Source organism: Vitis vinifera, chromosome 4, assembly GCF_030704535.1.
Source record: "Vitis vinifera cultivar Pinot Noir 40024 chromosome 4, ASM3070453v1".
Classification (NCBI taxonomy): Eukaryota; Viridiplantae; Streptophyta; class Magnoliopsida; order Vitales; family Vitaceae; genus Vitis; species Vitis vinifera.
Window position 1 is genome coordinate 14,152,529 of NC_081808.1, and position 14,881 is coordinate 14,167,409.

General features: G+C 33.5%; 1 protein-coding gene across 3 annotated transcripts; it reads right to left on the reverse strand.

The window, feature by feature from the left end:
* Window positions 1-1,392: 1,392 nt before the first annotated feature.
* On the reverse strand, window positions 1,393-14,547 carry LOC100255321 (cadmium-induced protein AS8). Of its 3 annotated transcripts, none has more exons than XM_002264348.4 (4): window positions 14,301-14,547; window positions 12,771-13,017; window positions 12,307-12,579; window positions 1,393-1,796 (listed from the first exon to the last, which is right to left on the reverse strand). In XM_002264348.4, exons 2-4 carry the CDS (start codon window positions 13,009-13,011, stop codon window positions 1,783-1,785), a joined length of 528 nt encoding a protein of 175 aa, XP_002264384.1. In that variant the 5' UTR covers window positions 13,012-13,017; window positions 14,301-14,547; the 3' UTR covers window positions 1,393-1,782. The 3 variants fall into 3 exon arrangements, with proteins under 3 accessions (XP_002264384.1, XP_010648933.1, XP_059592317.1); XM_010650631.3 differs by lacking the exon at window positions 14,301-14,547 and adding an exon at window positions 14,252-14,293; XM_059736334.1 differs by lacking the exons at window positions 1,393-1,796; window positions 14,301-14,547 and adding an exon at window positions 14,252-14,285 and having other exon boundaries at window positions 11,421-12,579.
* Window positions 14,548-14,881: the final 334 nt, after the last annotated feature.

Below are 14,881 nucleotides of genomic sequence, written 5' to 3' on the forward strand. Positions count from 1 at the left end.
AGAAGGGAGAAAGATCCCTAAGGTGAAAGACTCAAAAGTTTACCCCGGGAAGACTCCGAATTGGAAGTGTATTTGGGTATGGACGTGTATCCTTCGGTGAAAGCCCGAGAATGATAGTGCATTATATAACTGTGTGTCACATGTTCATATGTATTTCATTTAACTGTTGAAAATTGTGGTATTGGGTATAATTATAGAGATTGAAATATGTGGCTTGATCAATGTTGGTGAATGTTTCTTTTGTGGTCATTGAAACTTAGTAATCCCCATTAACCCTTGAGGTGTTAGGCACCCTATTGAGCAATGTGGAATGCTCACCCCCTTTTTTTTTTACATCTTTTTAGATGAAGATATCACTTCTAATAATCCACAAGTGGAGGCAGGGAGGACTTTAGGATGCCCTTGGAGGTGTTGGAGCTGCCTAGTGGGGTGTGGTGTATTTGTTGTGTTTGTTGGATTGGAACTTGTTTTAGTAAACTATGAACTATGGATTTGTAATAAGACCCTATTTTGATTAAATTGTTTAACTGTAAACTTTTATTTTTGGACTGTAATGATAATTATTATATCTTGTTGCTTTTAAGTACTGATTGGAATATTGTTAGTTGGTGAGAACTCTAATGTGATGTATGTATAGAAAAAAAAATTTAGAACATTTTGATTAACTGCCAACGTGAATTAAGAGGAACTCTTAGGATCAAACCTTTAACTTAGGGTCATGGGCCAAATTTTGGGTCGTGACAATAGATATATAAATAAAATTAAATGTTATAAATTTCTTCTAATATGTAAATATTATAAATATTTTATTTAATAAAATTTTATATACTAATACATTTATATTTATGTCTATCATTTAATAAACATATCAAATACAAAAAAAACTGAAATGCTATAATTTTAATATTATATATATATATATATTTCTTTAAATTATTTTTAATTTTAATAAAATATAAATTATATATTTATGACATCATGGGTTCGACCGCGGTTCAACCACTGGTCCGACCAGTAAACCATAAACCAGTAACTTTTCCGATTCAATAACCAATCCAATTCTAAAAACATTGTCATAAACTCAAACCTCACTAAAAAAATAAGAACAAAAAACCAAAAAGCGGCCACCGGTGAGGGGTTTTAACCTAATTGACTTGACATGTGCACGAGTTCAAACCCTTGGCTCATTTCCTCTCTAATGTTAGGAGGGGGCTCCATTTAAAACGATGCTGAAATTGTTGATGAGATGCGCATGAAATGTAATTAAGCCTGTAGCAAACTCTGCCCAGACCTAGTGGTCATGACCAGCTGAACAGATTGCGTCATCGTCTTTGCTTCCCTCCATGTTTCATTCCAACACTACTTACTACTTACCAATGACCAACTCCAAGATTAGTATTGTAAGCAAAATTTTCCAGGTTATGTATCAAGTGTTTTACAGACATAGAAAGATGCCTCCATATTCTGAGTCTTGAGGATCATCAGCAAGTTTGACGGATGGGGCATGGGGCCCAAGTGAGACTAACAAGTGAACCCTGGGAAGAAAATGGATGACAATTTTGTACATAATAACAAACATCTACTATGTATATGTTGTATATACCATAGAAAGCAATCTATAAAGAGATAAAACAAAAATTACAAACAAATTAACAAGGAGGGAGAATAGGAATAAAAATAAATAAAAAAAATAAAGATCCCTCTTATCTCAAGTAGATCCAGGTCTCCCTAGGTTATTGCAGTGACTTCAAATGCCTATGGACAATTCTCACATGACATGCACTAATCCTTTAAACCTGCCAAGGATGAGACTTTGTCATTTTCACCACCAATTACAAACAACAAAATTATTTATGTTAAGAGGCAAAAACGGAAATCAAATTGCAATTACTGAATTTTTCTAAGTGAGAAATCAAAACTTTTAAAGACTATCAATAATACCTACATTTAATAAATTTACAATTCTACTTATGTTTGATTCCAAAAACTATTGAGAAAAGGGTAAAAAAAAATACTAAAAGGAATTATTCTTTTTATTTGATGAAAAATATGAAAAAAAAAATCATATATAATTAAAATTAATTAAAAATTTAATCATTTTAAAATTATTCAATCTTTGTAAAAATAAATAAAATGAGTTTAAAAAAACGTAAAAATAATTTATTAAATTTAAATTTATTTTTCATTTTTCTTCATTTTTTTTTCTCTCTATTTTTTTCCTCAATATATAGGGTTAAAGAATTTTCATGTTTTGGATCATCATCAGTCAAAATAGTAGGCACTACCTAACAAGAGAATACTCGAGCACGAATATACTATGTATTAAATTAATATAAAAATTTAAAGAAAAAGCATTCCATACATCAACTACTTTCAGTATTCAAAAGATCCTATAGAATGATCAAAAGTGTAGGTATGCATGCTGCCGTATTAGTCAACAAAATTTTCATAATCGGGTCTTAACTGTTAAGAGGCATACAAAGTATGGAAAAGAAAAAAAGAAAAATAAATAACATAAAACAAATAAAATCAAAACAGTCTGCTGGGGATGCAATTTCTGGTGTGGATCCCATAAAAAAAGGTGAAGTGTTTGCACAACTTTTTAAAGACAGTAAGCTTATTTCTATAGCATAAGAAAGAAGGTTATTTTATTCGGAATGCACATTTCAGGGGTTATTTTAGCAGCTCTATATTTAGACGTACAAAAATTGGTTTCTATTTTAGTTGCAAATCACCCTACTTGCTCGTCGATCTCCACTTTTAAACTACCAAGACACTGGACCTGTCAGCTTTTGGGGACTTATCCTTCCCTCTCTAATTATATGCTGTTTGCTTTAAAATGATTATGTGATCTTGACAATTGTCACTGAACTCAGTCTAGAACCCATCGATAATAAAAAACTTCAACCATGGGCACAACAAAGGGGAAAAATTCTAACTTATTCCGCATTCTAGAACTAGAAGTAGATTTAACTTGGTGCTAAAGCAGCGACATGGACAAGCTGAACTCAAGCCAACACAATCCAAAAGCCAAGCTTGAGTTGAGACAACAGGAAAACCAACCTAACTAACTGTGAACCCAGTGTGGAACATATGTAAAATGATGTACACATGAGTTTTATAATTTCTTGTTTCCACCAGTATTTAACCCAAGCATTACATGAATTGTGCTTACTTCCTCTTCACAACCCACACCTCTCAACTAACACATAAAAACTAACTTCAACCTAGAGCATAGAAATGGGAGCAGCTGGGGTATACGGAAGGTGGCTTCAGTCGGCAAAGGAAGTGGCAAAGATGACAAGAAATGGAAAACTCATTATATGTGAAAACTTACCAGAAATATAAATGGAAGAAGCATCAGTTATGCAAGTGACCTACTACTCAACAAACCCAAATTACCAACAAATAAGCACAGCCAATATTCTGTGCAATAGCTAGTAATCTTAGTAATCTTACTGACGAGGATGAATCTCTAAGATCTAATCAAGAAAAGGAAGGAAAGAAGTAAATAAACTTTAAATGACTAGTATTAGTTGGAATTAAGTTGGAATTAAATTAGGATTAGTATTTGTTGAAGTTAAACTCAGAGTAGCCAATTATTGCAATCATAATAGAAAATTTAGAATTAGAGTCATGATAAATTATCATAATTTTAGTAGAATTTGGATTTGTTAGACACACCTATAAATAAGACTAATTGATGTAAACCAAGATAGAGTGATTAAATAATATTAGTTCTTTCTGCATATATTGCATTCTTCAATAGTGAGACTCTATTGATTTTTTTCTAAGAGTGATTCCTAGAGGGCCTTAGTGACGTTCTATAGTTTCCATTTCCTCTTATCTTTCTCTCTCTCTTTATTTTCTTTCAATTTCTCAGCTACCATAAATTTTTATTCCTTGTTCCTCTACTTAAATCCTAAAAGATTTTAACCCTAGGCCATCTATTTGATTGTAGACAACCATTATAGGGTTGTCCTGCATCACTTACCCAATAGCAGTAATTATAGCTGATAGTCTTGAGGTACTCAATGGATCATTAAACAAAATATAACCTTTTCTATGATCAACTTAATGCAGATAAATCAAACTTGCTCTTCATTTCTATTCTTTGTTTTTGAGTTTTTCTTTACTCTTCCTAATAATTTGCTGAAATCCTCTATATCCGGGCAAGTAGGATTCAGAGAGAAGCACAGATTTTGGGTATAGGTCACTGAACCAAGAGCCACCAATGTAGCAGCAGTCATTCAATTGTCAAGCTTCAGTAAGGAACTGTTCCTTCCAAGTTCAGTTTGCTTTTATACTCAACAGTGAAAACTATGAGCAACATGTATTTTTTATAATGCTTGGTGGGACACTAAGTTAAACAAGAAAATCAAAAATGGAAAGATCGTATTGTGGACAAATGGACTTGCAAGAACTTGGGGATAGACTCTGGCAAGAAATGAGACAAATGTCTCATGATATGTTGGGGATGATGCAACAGAGTTTCCAGCAGTAAACAGTATTGCTAGCCAACAAAATAGATGAAATCAATCAATAGAATTTGCCAAATATGATTGATAAAAAAAAATAGAAATCCAAATGGAAGTAACAAACATCTAAATGGCATAAATTTAGAAATAGTCCAAATGGAAAATAGCCATAATTGAGTTCATCCTAGATTTTCATGCATTTTCATGTGTTGGTATTACATCTATAATAGTTAAGTTTTTAAGCCCTCTTCATTTTTTGAAAGTTCAAACATGCCCTTTCTCAAAGTAAGGTGGTTTTTATGTATACAACATGTAGCTTGATGGAATTTGAGAATACAGATATTTAAGATTCATTTATTTATTAATATGTTATTTTTATGTTGCAAAAAATTTTACTTTTAAAATGTTATTTTTTACGTGTTTAAAATCATTACTAAAATTATAGAAGTTACAACAAGGATGCATAAAAAAAGGACCTTAAAAATAATAAATATATTTAAGGGGAAGAATATTATATACAAGGCAAAATCCCACCATAGATGTATAAAAAGTGGGCCTTAAGAATAGTGAATATTCTTAAGGGGAAGTATACTATATACAAGACGCAATCTCAATTTGGTGAGATGGTCGACATTTGCTCTAAAAGAGGCCTAGTTTCAGGTCGTGTCTCTTACAAGGCTTTAATTCTAATTTTAATCGAAAAAATATCACAATAAATTGTAAATAGACGATGGCTGACATTGACATACGATATTATTACTCTACGTGAAAATTTAGCAATTTTCCCTTGATTAATGGACTATTAATAAGGATGGGTTGTTTTGGTATTAAGCTAAACAATACCAAGATTTCAGTCAAAATTTCAGGAATTTCAGCCAAATTTTCATTTATTGTCGAAGGTTTGGGACTTATAATTTTAAGACCTTTCTCCTTTTAGGACTCCTCTTGTATAACTGTAAATTGGTAGGACTTTTCTCCTTCTAGGACCATTCATGTTTAGTTGTAAATTAGTTACTAGGAGATTTAAATTGAATTGAATTACCGTGTATATCATGAATTATCCTTTCCTAAAATAAGGGAGGCTAGATATATATTCTAGTGCATTTCTTGATTTTTTTGAGCAAAAATAATTCAGAATTTTGGGGCATGGACATAAGGGTCTTTATGAAAGTTCCGGATCCAATTTGAATATTAGAAGGATTACCATATATAACACAAAATTTCTCCACCAATTCTTTCTAGGCGAGCCTCTCGGTCTGTCATTATACCTCTAGAAGTAGAAAGAATTACAATCCCCATACCACCTAAAATTCTAGGAATTCGTTGATAGTCAGAATAGATTCATAGACTAGGTCGACTGATCCGTTTTAAATTTAAAATAGTTCTATATGTTCCTTTCCTATTCCTTCTATGTCGCAAGGTTAAAACCGAAAAATATTTGTTGCTTTCCTGATGTTTCCTCATGTTTTCGATAAAACCTTCTCATAAAAGTATTTTAACAATGTTTTCGGTGATATTAGTAGATGCTATTCGAACCGTTACTTTTCTATCATAAGTTCTTGGTGTGGTTGGTGAAAACTTTGAATGTCACCAATCCTTTCCTATTCCCATTGGATTAAAAGTCTCGGATGAAATCTTTGCCAACTCATGGGTTATGGTTTTAGGTGCCACAGATCACATGACTCATTCATCATATCAATTTAACAACTATAACCCTTGTCCAAATAGTAGGAAAATAGCCACAACCGATGGTTCTTTCACCACTGTCACAAGTGTAGAGATATCCAAATTAGTCCTACACTCACTCAAAAATGTGCTTCATGTTCCAAAGCTATCTACTAATCTTGTTTCTATACAAAAACTTACACAAGATTTGGGTTGTAATGTGATTTTTTACCCTACTCACTATGTATTGCAAGACCAGCATTTGGGGAAAATAATTGGACTTGCTACAATATGGAACGGACTACACTACCTTGAGACACCAAGCAAATCATTTGTATCTCTTCTTTATGATCATCACCTTCTTACAGAAAAAATTTGGCTTCATCATCATAGGCTTGGACATCCGTCGTTTAGAACTCTTAAGATCTTGTTTCCTTCTCTGTTTAGGAAATTGGATGTTGAAAGCTTTCACAGTGAGGTATGTGAATTAGCCAAACATAAACGTTCAACCTTTTCAATCAATAATAAAAGAAGTTCAAAGCCTTTCCATTTAATTCATAGTGATATTTCGGGTCCTTCTCTTGTCCAAAATATATATGGGTCATGCTAGTTTGTGTCTTTCATTGATGATTATACTAGGGTCTCTTGGATCTTTTTACTTAAACACAAATCTGATGTAAGTTTTGTTCTCCCAAATTTTCATAACATGATAAAAAACCAGTTTGGTGTCACTATCAAAGGGTTTCGATCAGACAACAACAAAGATTATTTCAATCAAGTCTTGACTCCATACTTTCATCATGAAGGTATAATTCATGAGTCATCGTATGTAAACACCCCACAACAAAATGGAGTTGCTGAGAGGAAAAATGGTCACCTCCTTTATACAACACGAGCCTTTTTGTTCCAAAAACATGTGCCTAAATCTTATTGAGGGGAAACCATACTAATCGCCACTCATCTCATAAATCGATTACGTTCTAAATTCTTAGGTTTCAAAAGTCTCATGGAAATTCTCTCATCATTTTATCCTAATATGAGAACCACAAACCATCTTAATCCAAGATATGTGGGTGTGTGACCTTTGTTCATGTTCACGGTTCAAATAGGGGAAAATTGGATCCAAGAGCAGTCAAATGCATTTTTTTGGGATAGTCCTCAACTCAAAAGGGATATAAGTGTTACCATCGACCATCTAAAAAATTTGTCACAGCAGATGTTACCTTTAATGAAAGTGAGTCTTATTTTCTCACTCTTTATCTTCAAGGCAAGAATTCCATCAAGGAAGATAAGGATCAGAATTCCTATCTCATTGATCCCTTCATCATTGACCCTTCGAAAGTCTCTGGTCCTGTTCTTGTGCTCGTTGAGCCTGTGTCTGAACTTCAATTGTCACCCATTGAATCTACTCCTGAGAATCAAATGACTAGCAAAGTGTACTCAAGGAAGAAAGTTGCAGTTCCTCAACTTATACAAGTCCAAGAATCCAAACCAACTTCTAGAAATGAGGCAACGGTCTCTCATTGTCCCTTACAAACTTAGAACTTCAATTTGAAAAACCCATGGACTTAAACCTCCCAATTGCCATTAGGAAGGGAACAAGGGAATATACTAAACGTCCTTTGTATCCACTTTCCCATGATATGTCATTTGAAAAGTTGTCTCTATCCCATAAGAGTTTTCTTACAAGTTTGAACAATATTCATATTCCTACCACTCTATCCAAGACTTTATCTAATGAAAATTAGAGACAAGCCATGAATGCAGAAATGGAGGCTCTAGAGAAAAATAAAACTTGGGAGTTGGTAGATTTGCCTGCAGGAAAAAGACCAGTGGGATGTAAGTGGGTCTATATTGTTAAGTATAGGGCAGATGAGACATTAGAGAGGTACAAGGTGAGATTGGTGGCTAAAGGATATACTCAAACATATGGCATGGATTATCTAGAGATATTTGCACCGATTGCCAAGATGAACACAGTCAGAGTTTTGTTATCATTGGTAGCAAAACATAACTTGGATCTACAACAGTTCGACATTAGAAATGCATTTTTGCATGGAAACTTCGAAGAAGAAATTTATATTGAAGTTCCTCCTAGATTTGGAAGTGACCTAACAGCTAAAAAGACATGTAAACTGAAGAAAGCTCCATATGGGCAAAAACAATCTCCAAAGGCGTGGTTTGGAAGGTTTGCCAAAGTAATGAAAAACATAGGATACAAATAAAGTCAGGGAGACCATACATTGTTCATCAAACATTCAAATTCAGGAGAGTTACAACCATTTTGGTATATGTAGACAACATCATTGTGACAAGAAATTATGAAAAGGAGAGACAAACTTTGAGGCAATGCTTGACCAAGAAGCTTGAGATTAAAGAGTTAGGAAGGTTAAAATACTTCCTAGGAATCGAAGTTGCACATATTTTTCAGCAGAAATATGTAACAAACCTTCTTAAGGAAATAGGGAAGTTGGCGTGTAAACCAACAAGCACACCAATAGATCCTAATCATAAGCTTGGAGAGGCTAAGGAAGATGTTGCAATAGATAAAGGGATGTATCAACGTCTGGTAGGAAGACTCATTTATCTCTCTCACACAAAACCAGATATAGCATATGTCGTGAGTGTTATTAACTAGTTCATGCACAGTCCAAAAGAAGTTTCCAAGCTGCTAATCGAGTGTTACAGTACCTTAAGGGGTTTCTAGGAAAGGGCATATTATTTAAATGAAACTCGGGACTAGTACTTGAGGCATACTCTAATGCAAATTATGTTGGATTTGTGGTTGACAGAAAATTAACCACTGGGCATTGCACCTTTCTTGGTGGGAATCTAGTAACATAGAGAAGTAAGAAACAGGGTGTGGTGGCAAGGTCCAATGCAGAAGCAGAATTTCGTGCAATGGCTCAAGGAGTGTGTGAACTACTATGGTTGAAGATTATTTTGGAAGATTTGAAGATTCGATGGGATGGCCCAATAAGACTTTACTATGACAATAAATCTGCAATTAGTATTGCATACAATCTAGTACAACATGATTGAACGAAGTACATAAAGATAGACAAACATTTTATTAAGGAGAAATTAGATAGTAGGTTAATTTGTACTCTTTATATATCTACTAAACACCAACTTACAGATACACTCACCAAAGCTTTAAGCAGTAAACATTTCAAGCAAGTGTATCCAAGCTAGGAATGGAAAATATCTATTCACCAACTTGAGAGGGAGTGTGGAAGAATGTAATTAGGAAATATTATAGTTGTGTATTTTTGTAAATAAGGAGAGAATTAGGGCAATCTCATAATCAAGGAGATTTGATAGACTTAGGTTAGAAAAGTTTCCATTTGTTGGTCTAGGAATATTTGTATAAATATGTGGAGATGTACAGATTGAATTTTAAGAAGAAGAAATTTATTCTTTAACTTCCAATTCTTTAGATTTTACAATATATATATATATATACATATTGTCTTTTATATCCTTCAATATATATTGATTTCTTTGTTCAAACAACTTCAATACATGTATTATTATTATTATTTTTTTTATCATTTTTGGAGTAATTTTTATATTTTTATGAAGTTTTTATCAATTTTCTCTTCATCAATTTTTTGTGTCAATATCCACCAATATTTCTCAATATATCCATAAAATCAAATTACCAATATAACCATCAAAACTAATATTTTCATCCTTAAGAATCCCAAAGACTCTCATCTTCAAGCTGTGTATTGGATCATACATTACGTTAAAGGAACTTCCGATGAAAGGTTGTCATTCAAATGAGGTATGGAGTTGCGCTTGGAAGCCTACATGGATGCAAATTATGCTAGATCAACTTTAGATAAAAGATGAACCTCGAGGGTACTGTACTTTTCTTAGAGGAAATCTAGTCACTTGGTGAAGTAAAAAGCAACCAATGGTTGCAAGATCAAGAGACGAGGTAGAGTTCAAAGCAATGGCTAATGGAATTTGTAAATTGTTATGGCTTAAGATTATTTTAGATGATAGTAAAATCAAGTGGACACACCCTATGAGGCTCTGTTGTGATAATAAGTTTGCAATCAACATTGCTCATAATCCGATACAACATGATCCAAAATAAAGTTTGTGGAGGAAGATCAACATTTCATAAAGGAGAAGCTTGATAGAGGTCTTCTTTGCACTCTATATATTGGGACAAGAGGCTAACTTGCAAATGTTCAAACTAAAGGGCTAGCTAATACCACGTTTCAAAGAATTAAAGGCAAGTTAGGAATAAAGAATCTCTATTCACCAAATTGAGGGAGAGTGTTGAAAGTTTAGGTCTTATAATTTAGGATTTTTCTCCTTGTAGGACTCTTCTTGTATAACTATAAATTAGTTAGGACTTTTCTCCTTTTAAGATTCCTCTTGTACAACTATGAATTAGTAAGGACTTTTTTTTTTTCGGATTCTTTGTGTACAATTGTAAATTAGTTACTATGACATTTGAATTGATTTGAATTACCATATGTATCATGAATTATCCTTTCCTAGAATACAGGGAGGCTAGATATATACTTTGTTGTATCTCTTGATTTTTTAGGAATAAGAATGAATTCAAAATTTCACACTTGCATCTAGTTCCAATGAATAAAATAATGAGGTGTGTCAATCAAGTGCATCAAGAAATAGTCCATTCATTATCTCCTTCACAATTGTGAGCATGAATGTTACGGATGATGCTATCATGGAATTTCCACTTTTCATCCTACGGAGATTTTAATGACAATACTAACTCAATGATGCAATATCACTAAATTTCTAGAACAATAGAAGTTTCTAGAGTTATAGAATGAGATGAAAAGGTCAAGGAAGACTAAAAAGGAAAAGAAAATTTTTAACAATCACACCAAGGTTTCTAAGTACTCCCATTTGGGGTTCCTAAGCAATCTCACTTAGAAGAAGGCAATCAAAACCTTCACATAAGCTTGATATTTACTAAAAATTCTCAATAGAATCTATTTGTTAATTTAATAGTTACTAAAAATTCTCATTCCTAAGATTAAGACTCTATTTCCTAGTAAGAATATAACTTTCTTCTCAAAGCAAATTAGAAGTTAAAGCAAATAGAAAATTTGACTAAAAAAGACTATTGAATACAATTCTACTAAAGTAAAATAAAATAAAAATTATGGAAATTACTAAACCAACTGTACTAAATCATTTTTTCCTCTTCTTTCATAAGACTTCAAAAAGTGTTTCCAACATCATTCCCCCTCACTTAATAAAATGTAGAAACCACAAAGGAAATTTCACAATAATAAAATAAAGGTTGAATTAATAGGATAGAAGAACATTAGGACATATATTTGAATATGCTAGTATCGATCCTTAAGACCAACAATTAAAAGAGTACCTTTCCCATTCTCAATATTAACTAGGAGCATCTAGGTAGCCTTCACATATCTCGACTTTAGGTGGGAATACTAGGGTGCCAACATACATTAGAAAGAACATCAAAAGGACTAGATAGGGGGAAAAAGGCCTTATTATCCTTCGAGAAGACGATTTCAGCAGTTCAGTATTGTCTGTAACACACCCACATATTAACCTTCCTATTCTCAAAATTCTTGTGAAGCAACCTTTAGGATTAAGAAAATTCAGCAACATTCCTGCTGGCAAGAGTGGAGCAGGTAACAGATCATTTGATAGGGTGGATCCATTTCCTCTAAGTTGTGATTTGCTCATTGTGGTAGAAATTCTCTCATGATCATTTAATCCCTTAAATCACATTAGTAGACCTATATATAGGCCCCTAATGTTGACCTAACATCATTCATAAACCAACACACAAACTGACCAATGAAAATAAAGAAAGTTTGAGCCAATAGACCAGATAAAATTCTAATGTAAGTAACTAGGGCCAACTACAACATCATCCCACATTGAACTGACTGCTCCTTAATCCCACCAAATTCACACATCGTGCAAAAAAATAATCCCTCTCCTGACAATGCTGATCCAACTGTGATCACAACTTCCTAAGGTTGTAAAATTAAGCACCAAAAAGAAAAAAAAAAATAGCAGTGTTATATGAAAGATTATGTTAAACCAATTAGAACCATCCATTCAAGATTTATAAGCAAATAGTAAATATCTTAGAATTACTAAAAATTCCATGGACTCATTAACATACCTCTCCGACCATGAAAGAAGCTGCAACCAGATGTTCTTATACGTTCCAAAATAGACCTAGAATGAAGCATTAAACTCTTCGAGTCACATAAATCTACCCCTTTGTTCAAGGTATGTCTACCCTTAAAGCTAGAGAACCTGCCACTGGCTTCTCTTTGCAAACCAGAGATGTGTGATACAATGTTGTTCAGGCCATCCCCTGCAGCGTTTCCCATGGAAAGAAGACCACTCATTCGGGTAAACTCCAAAGCACCATTTCTTGTTGCTATAAAGGCTGAAAAAATTTATATATCAATCAAGTGTGACACTCAATATGCAAGCCTCAAGGCAAATCAAGAGATGCAAACTTTTATCATGTAGAGCTCTTCAGGCACAACATCATGTTAAAACATAACCTCATGCTAAGCAACAGATACAGGAAGGAACAAGAATAAAACAGTTGCATAAGAAGGCAGGAACATGCACCATTATAAGGAACTTCAATAAGGCAATTTGCAGGAAGACCAATACCAACACCAGCCAGAGTGATGCCAACACTAAATCCAACACCACAACCAGCTCCCACATACCCAATCACCTCAGGGCCAAACCCAGGACCCCATCCAACACCACAACCAATGCCTATCCCCATGCCCCAAAAGGCTCCGGATGTTGGATGCACAGGATTCCATCTTTCATATCTTCTAAACAACCCTTTTATGATCATTAGGATCTGCAACCAAATATGATAACAAGATCAGAATTTTCACAAAGAAATTTAAAAGGAATAGAATCATAATAGATCCCATGCACAATAACATCTGTTTATGAGATGTCAATAAAGCTTCACATATAATGTCTGTTCATATTAAGTGATTAGTTACCTATCAAATAAAAAAAAAAAGTGATTAGTTCCAAGAACCATACATTGTTTGTATGGTAAATGGATCTGCCTTAACAGAAGCAAGGAAGAAAGAGACTGATATCTCAATGCAAGACAACACAATAAGGCTTCCTCTGACCAACTTGTTCATTGAATCACATTCTAGGAACGTAACATTTCCAAGGTTAGTATAGAAAATTGATTTTTGGGTTATAAATGAAATTTGGGTGGAATCGAGTATGGTTTAATTCTGAATTGCTAAAATTTCAGAAAATTAGTTGCTGAAATTTCTGGACAGCAACTAACATGGGATTTAGATGGTAGAGGCTTAAAATATGAAAGAAGCCCAAGGTTATGAAATAATGGAAGTAGAATTACATTAGTTAGAAAAATTAAAAAAGAATAGCCGGTAACAGTGGAAATCTGCACAACAAAGTAGAAAATTGAAATGGAAGACATAACAAGTTCAAAAAGAAGAGGGAGGATCTATCTACTGGGTCCACTTTACAATGGTTTGGTTCAAATGTCTCAATCTAGAATATTTCTAGGATTATAATGAGAACCATGTGCTGTGATATTATATTATCCATTTAGCCCAATGGCACAACAAAAGTAAATAAATAATTTAGGAAGCCATCAAGCAGTAGAAGCTATTCATTCAAAACATGCATAACAGGAATAGCAACATTTTTAATTAAGAATATGTTTGGGAACATTAACTCCATGTTGATGCCAGAAAAATGCGATCATAAGGTGTACCCTAAAACCCAAAGAAACAACTAAAAATAGTCAGGAATTGCCTCTCTGTGTGATGAGTAATCTAATTTAATAGCCCAAACAAGAAAGGAAAGTGGAAAATGTTAAAAGTTAGGTCAGCTTTGGAGCTCCAGAAGAGTTGAACCTGTTATATACTTTCCCCAGAAAATCTCAGTAATCAGACGGAAAATGACACTACAAACAAGAAAATCAAAGTAAAACCGATATCAATTTGGTTGGTGAGAAAGTGGAAGAAAATAAAGCATTTATTTGAGTGTATTTTTGCATGAGGAATGTCAAAAGGATGAAACCCTAGGAAGCATATTACCATGGAAGAAAAGTGTGGCGGGAGCAGAATAAGGAAGACGTTAGCTTACCGGAGAACGAAAGAGAGAGCGAGGAGAGAGATCCAATCACCTGCTTCCAATCCCAATCCCAATCCCAGGGTTTTGAATGTGGTCCACTAATCTCCATTAACCATCTGTATCTACATTTTTAATTTGATTTATAGGAAAAATATCGCGCTAATTTATTTCTTCAAGGAAATTTATTTTTTATGTGCGCCCCTTACCAACTTGAATTCCGATTCTCGCCCCACCCTTCATTCCTTCAACTTTCCGTTCATGTTTTACCCATGGAATCGGTTGGTTTAAATAAAATTGACTCGCATGCTTTGGGCAAACATGAATTAAGGGGTTGTTTGGTGGGAATGGAAATTAGATTTCAAAATCTATTTCTTGAACCATAATAAATTTGAGATTTTTTGTATGAAAAAATATACATGCATCCCCTCCAATCTTTCTAAACGTCCACTTGGATTATAATTTTTAGGAAAAAAATACTCTTTAATAAAAAGATCAAAATATCCTTAAAATCCAATACAATGTCTTCCTCTTCTTCTTTCATTTTTTCTTTTTCAATCTCTTGAAAATGCTATCAAAAGTTTTAAAGAAAGTTA

Coding starts and splice junctions, on each gene's coding strand:
- LOC100255321 (XM_059736334.1), bottom strand. Junction 12,580..12,770: donor TATTGAAGTTCCTTATAATG/GTGCATGTTCCT, acceptor AAATTTTTTCAG/CCTTTATAGCAACAAGAAAT.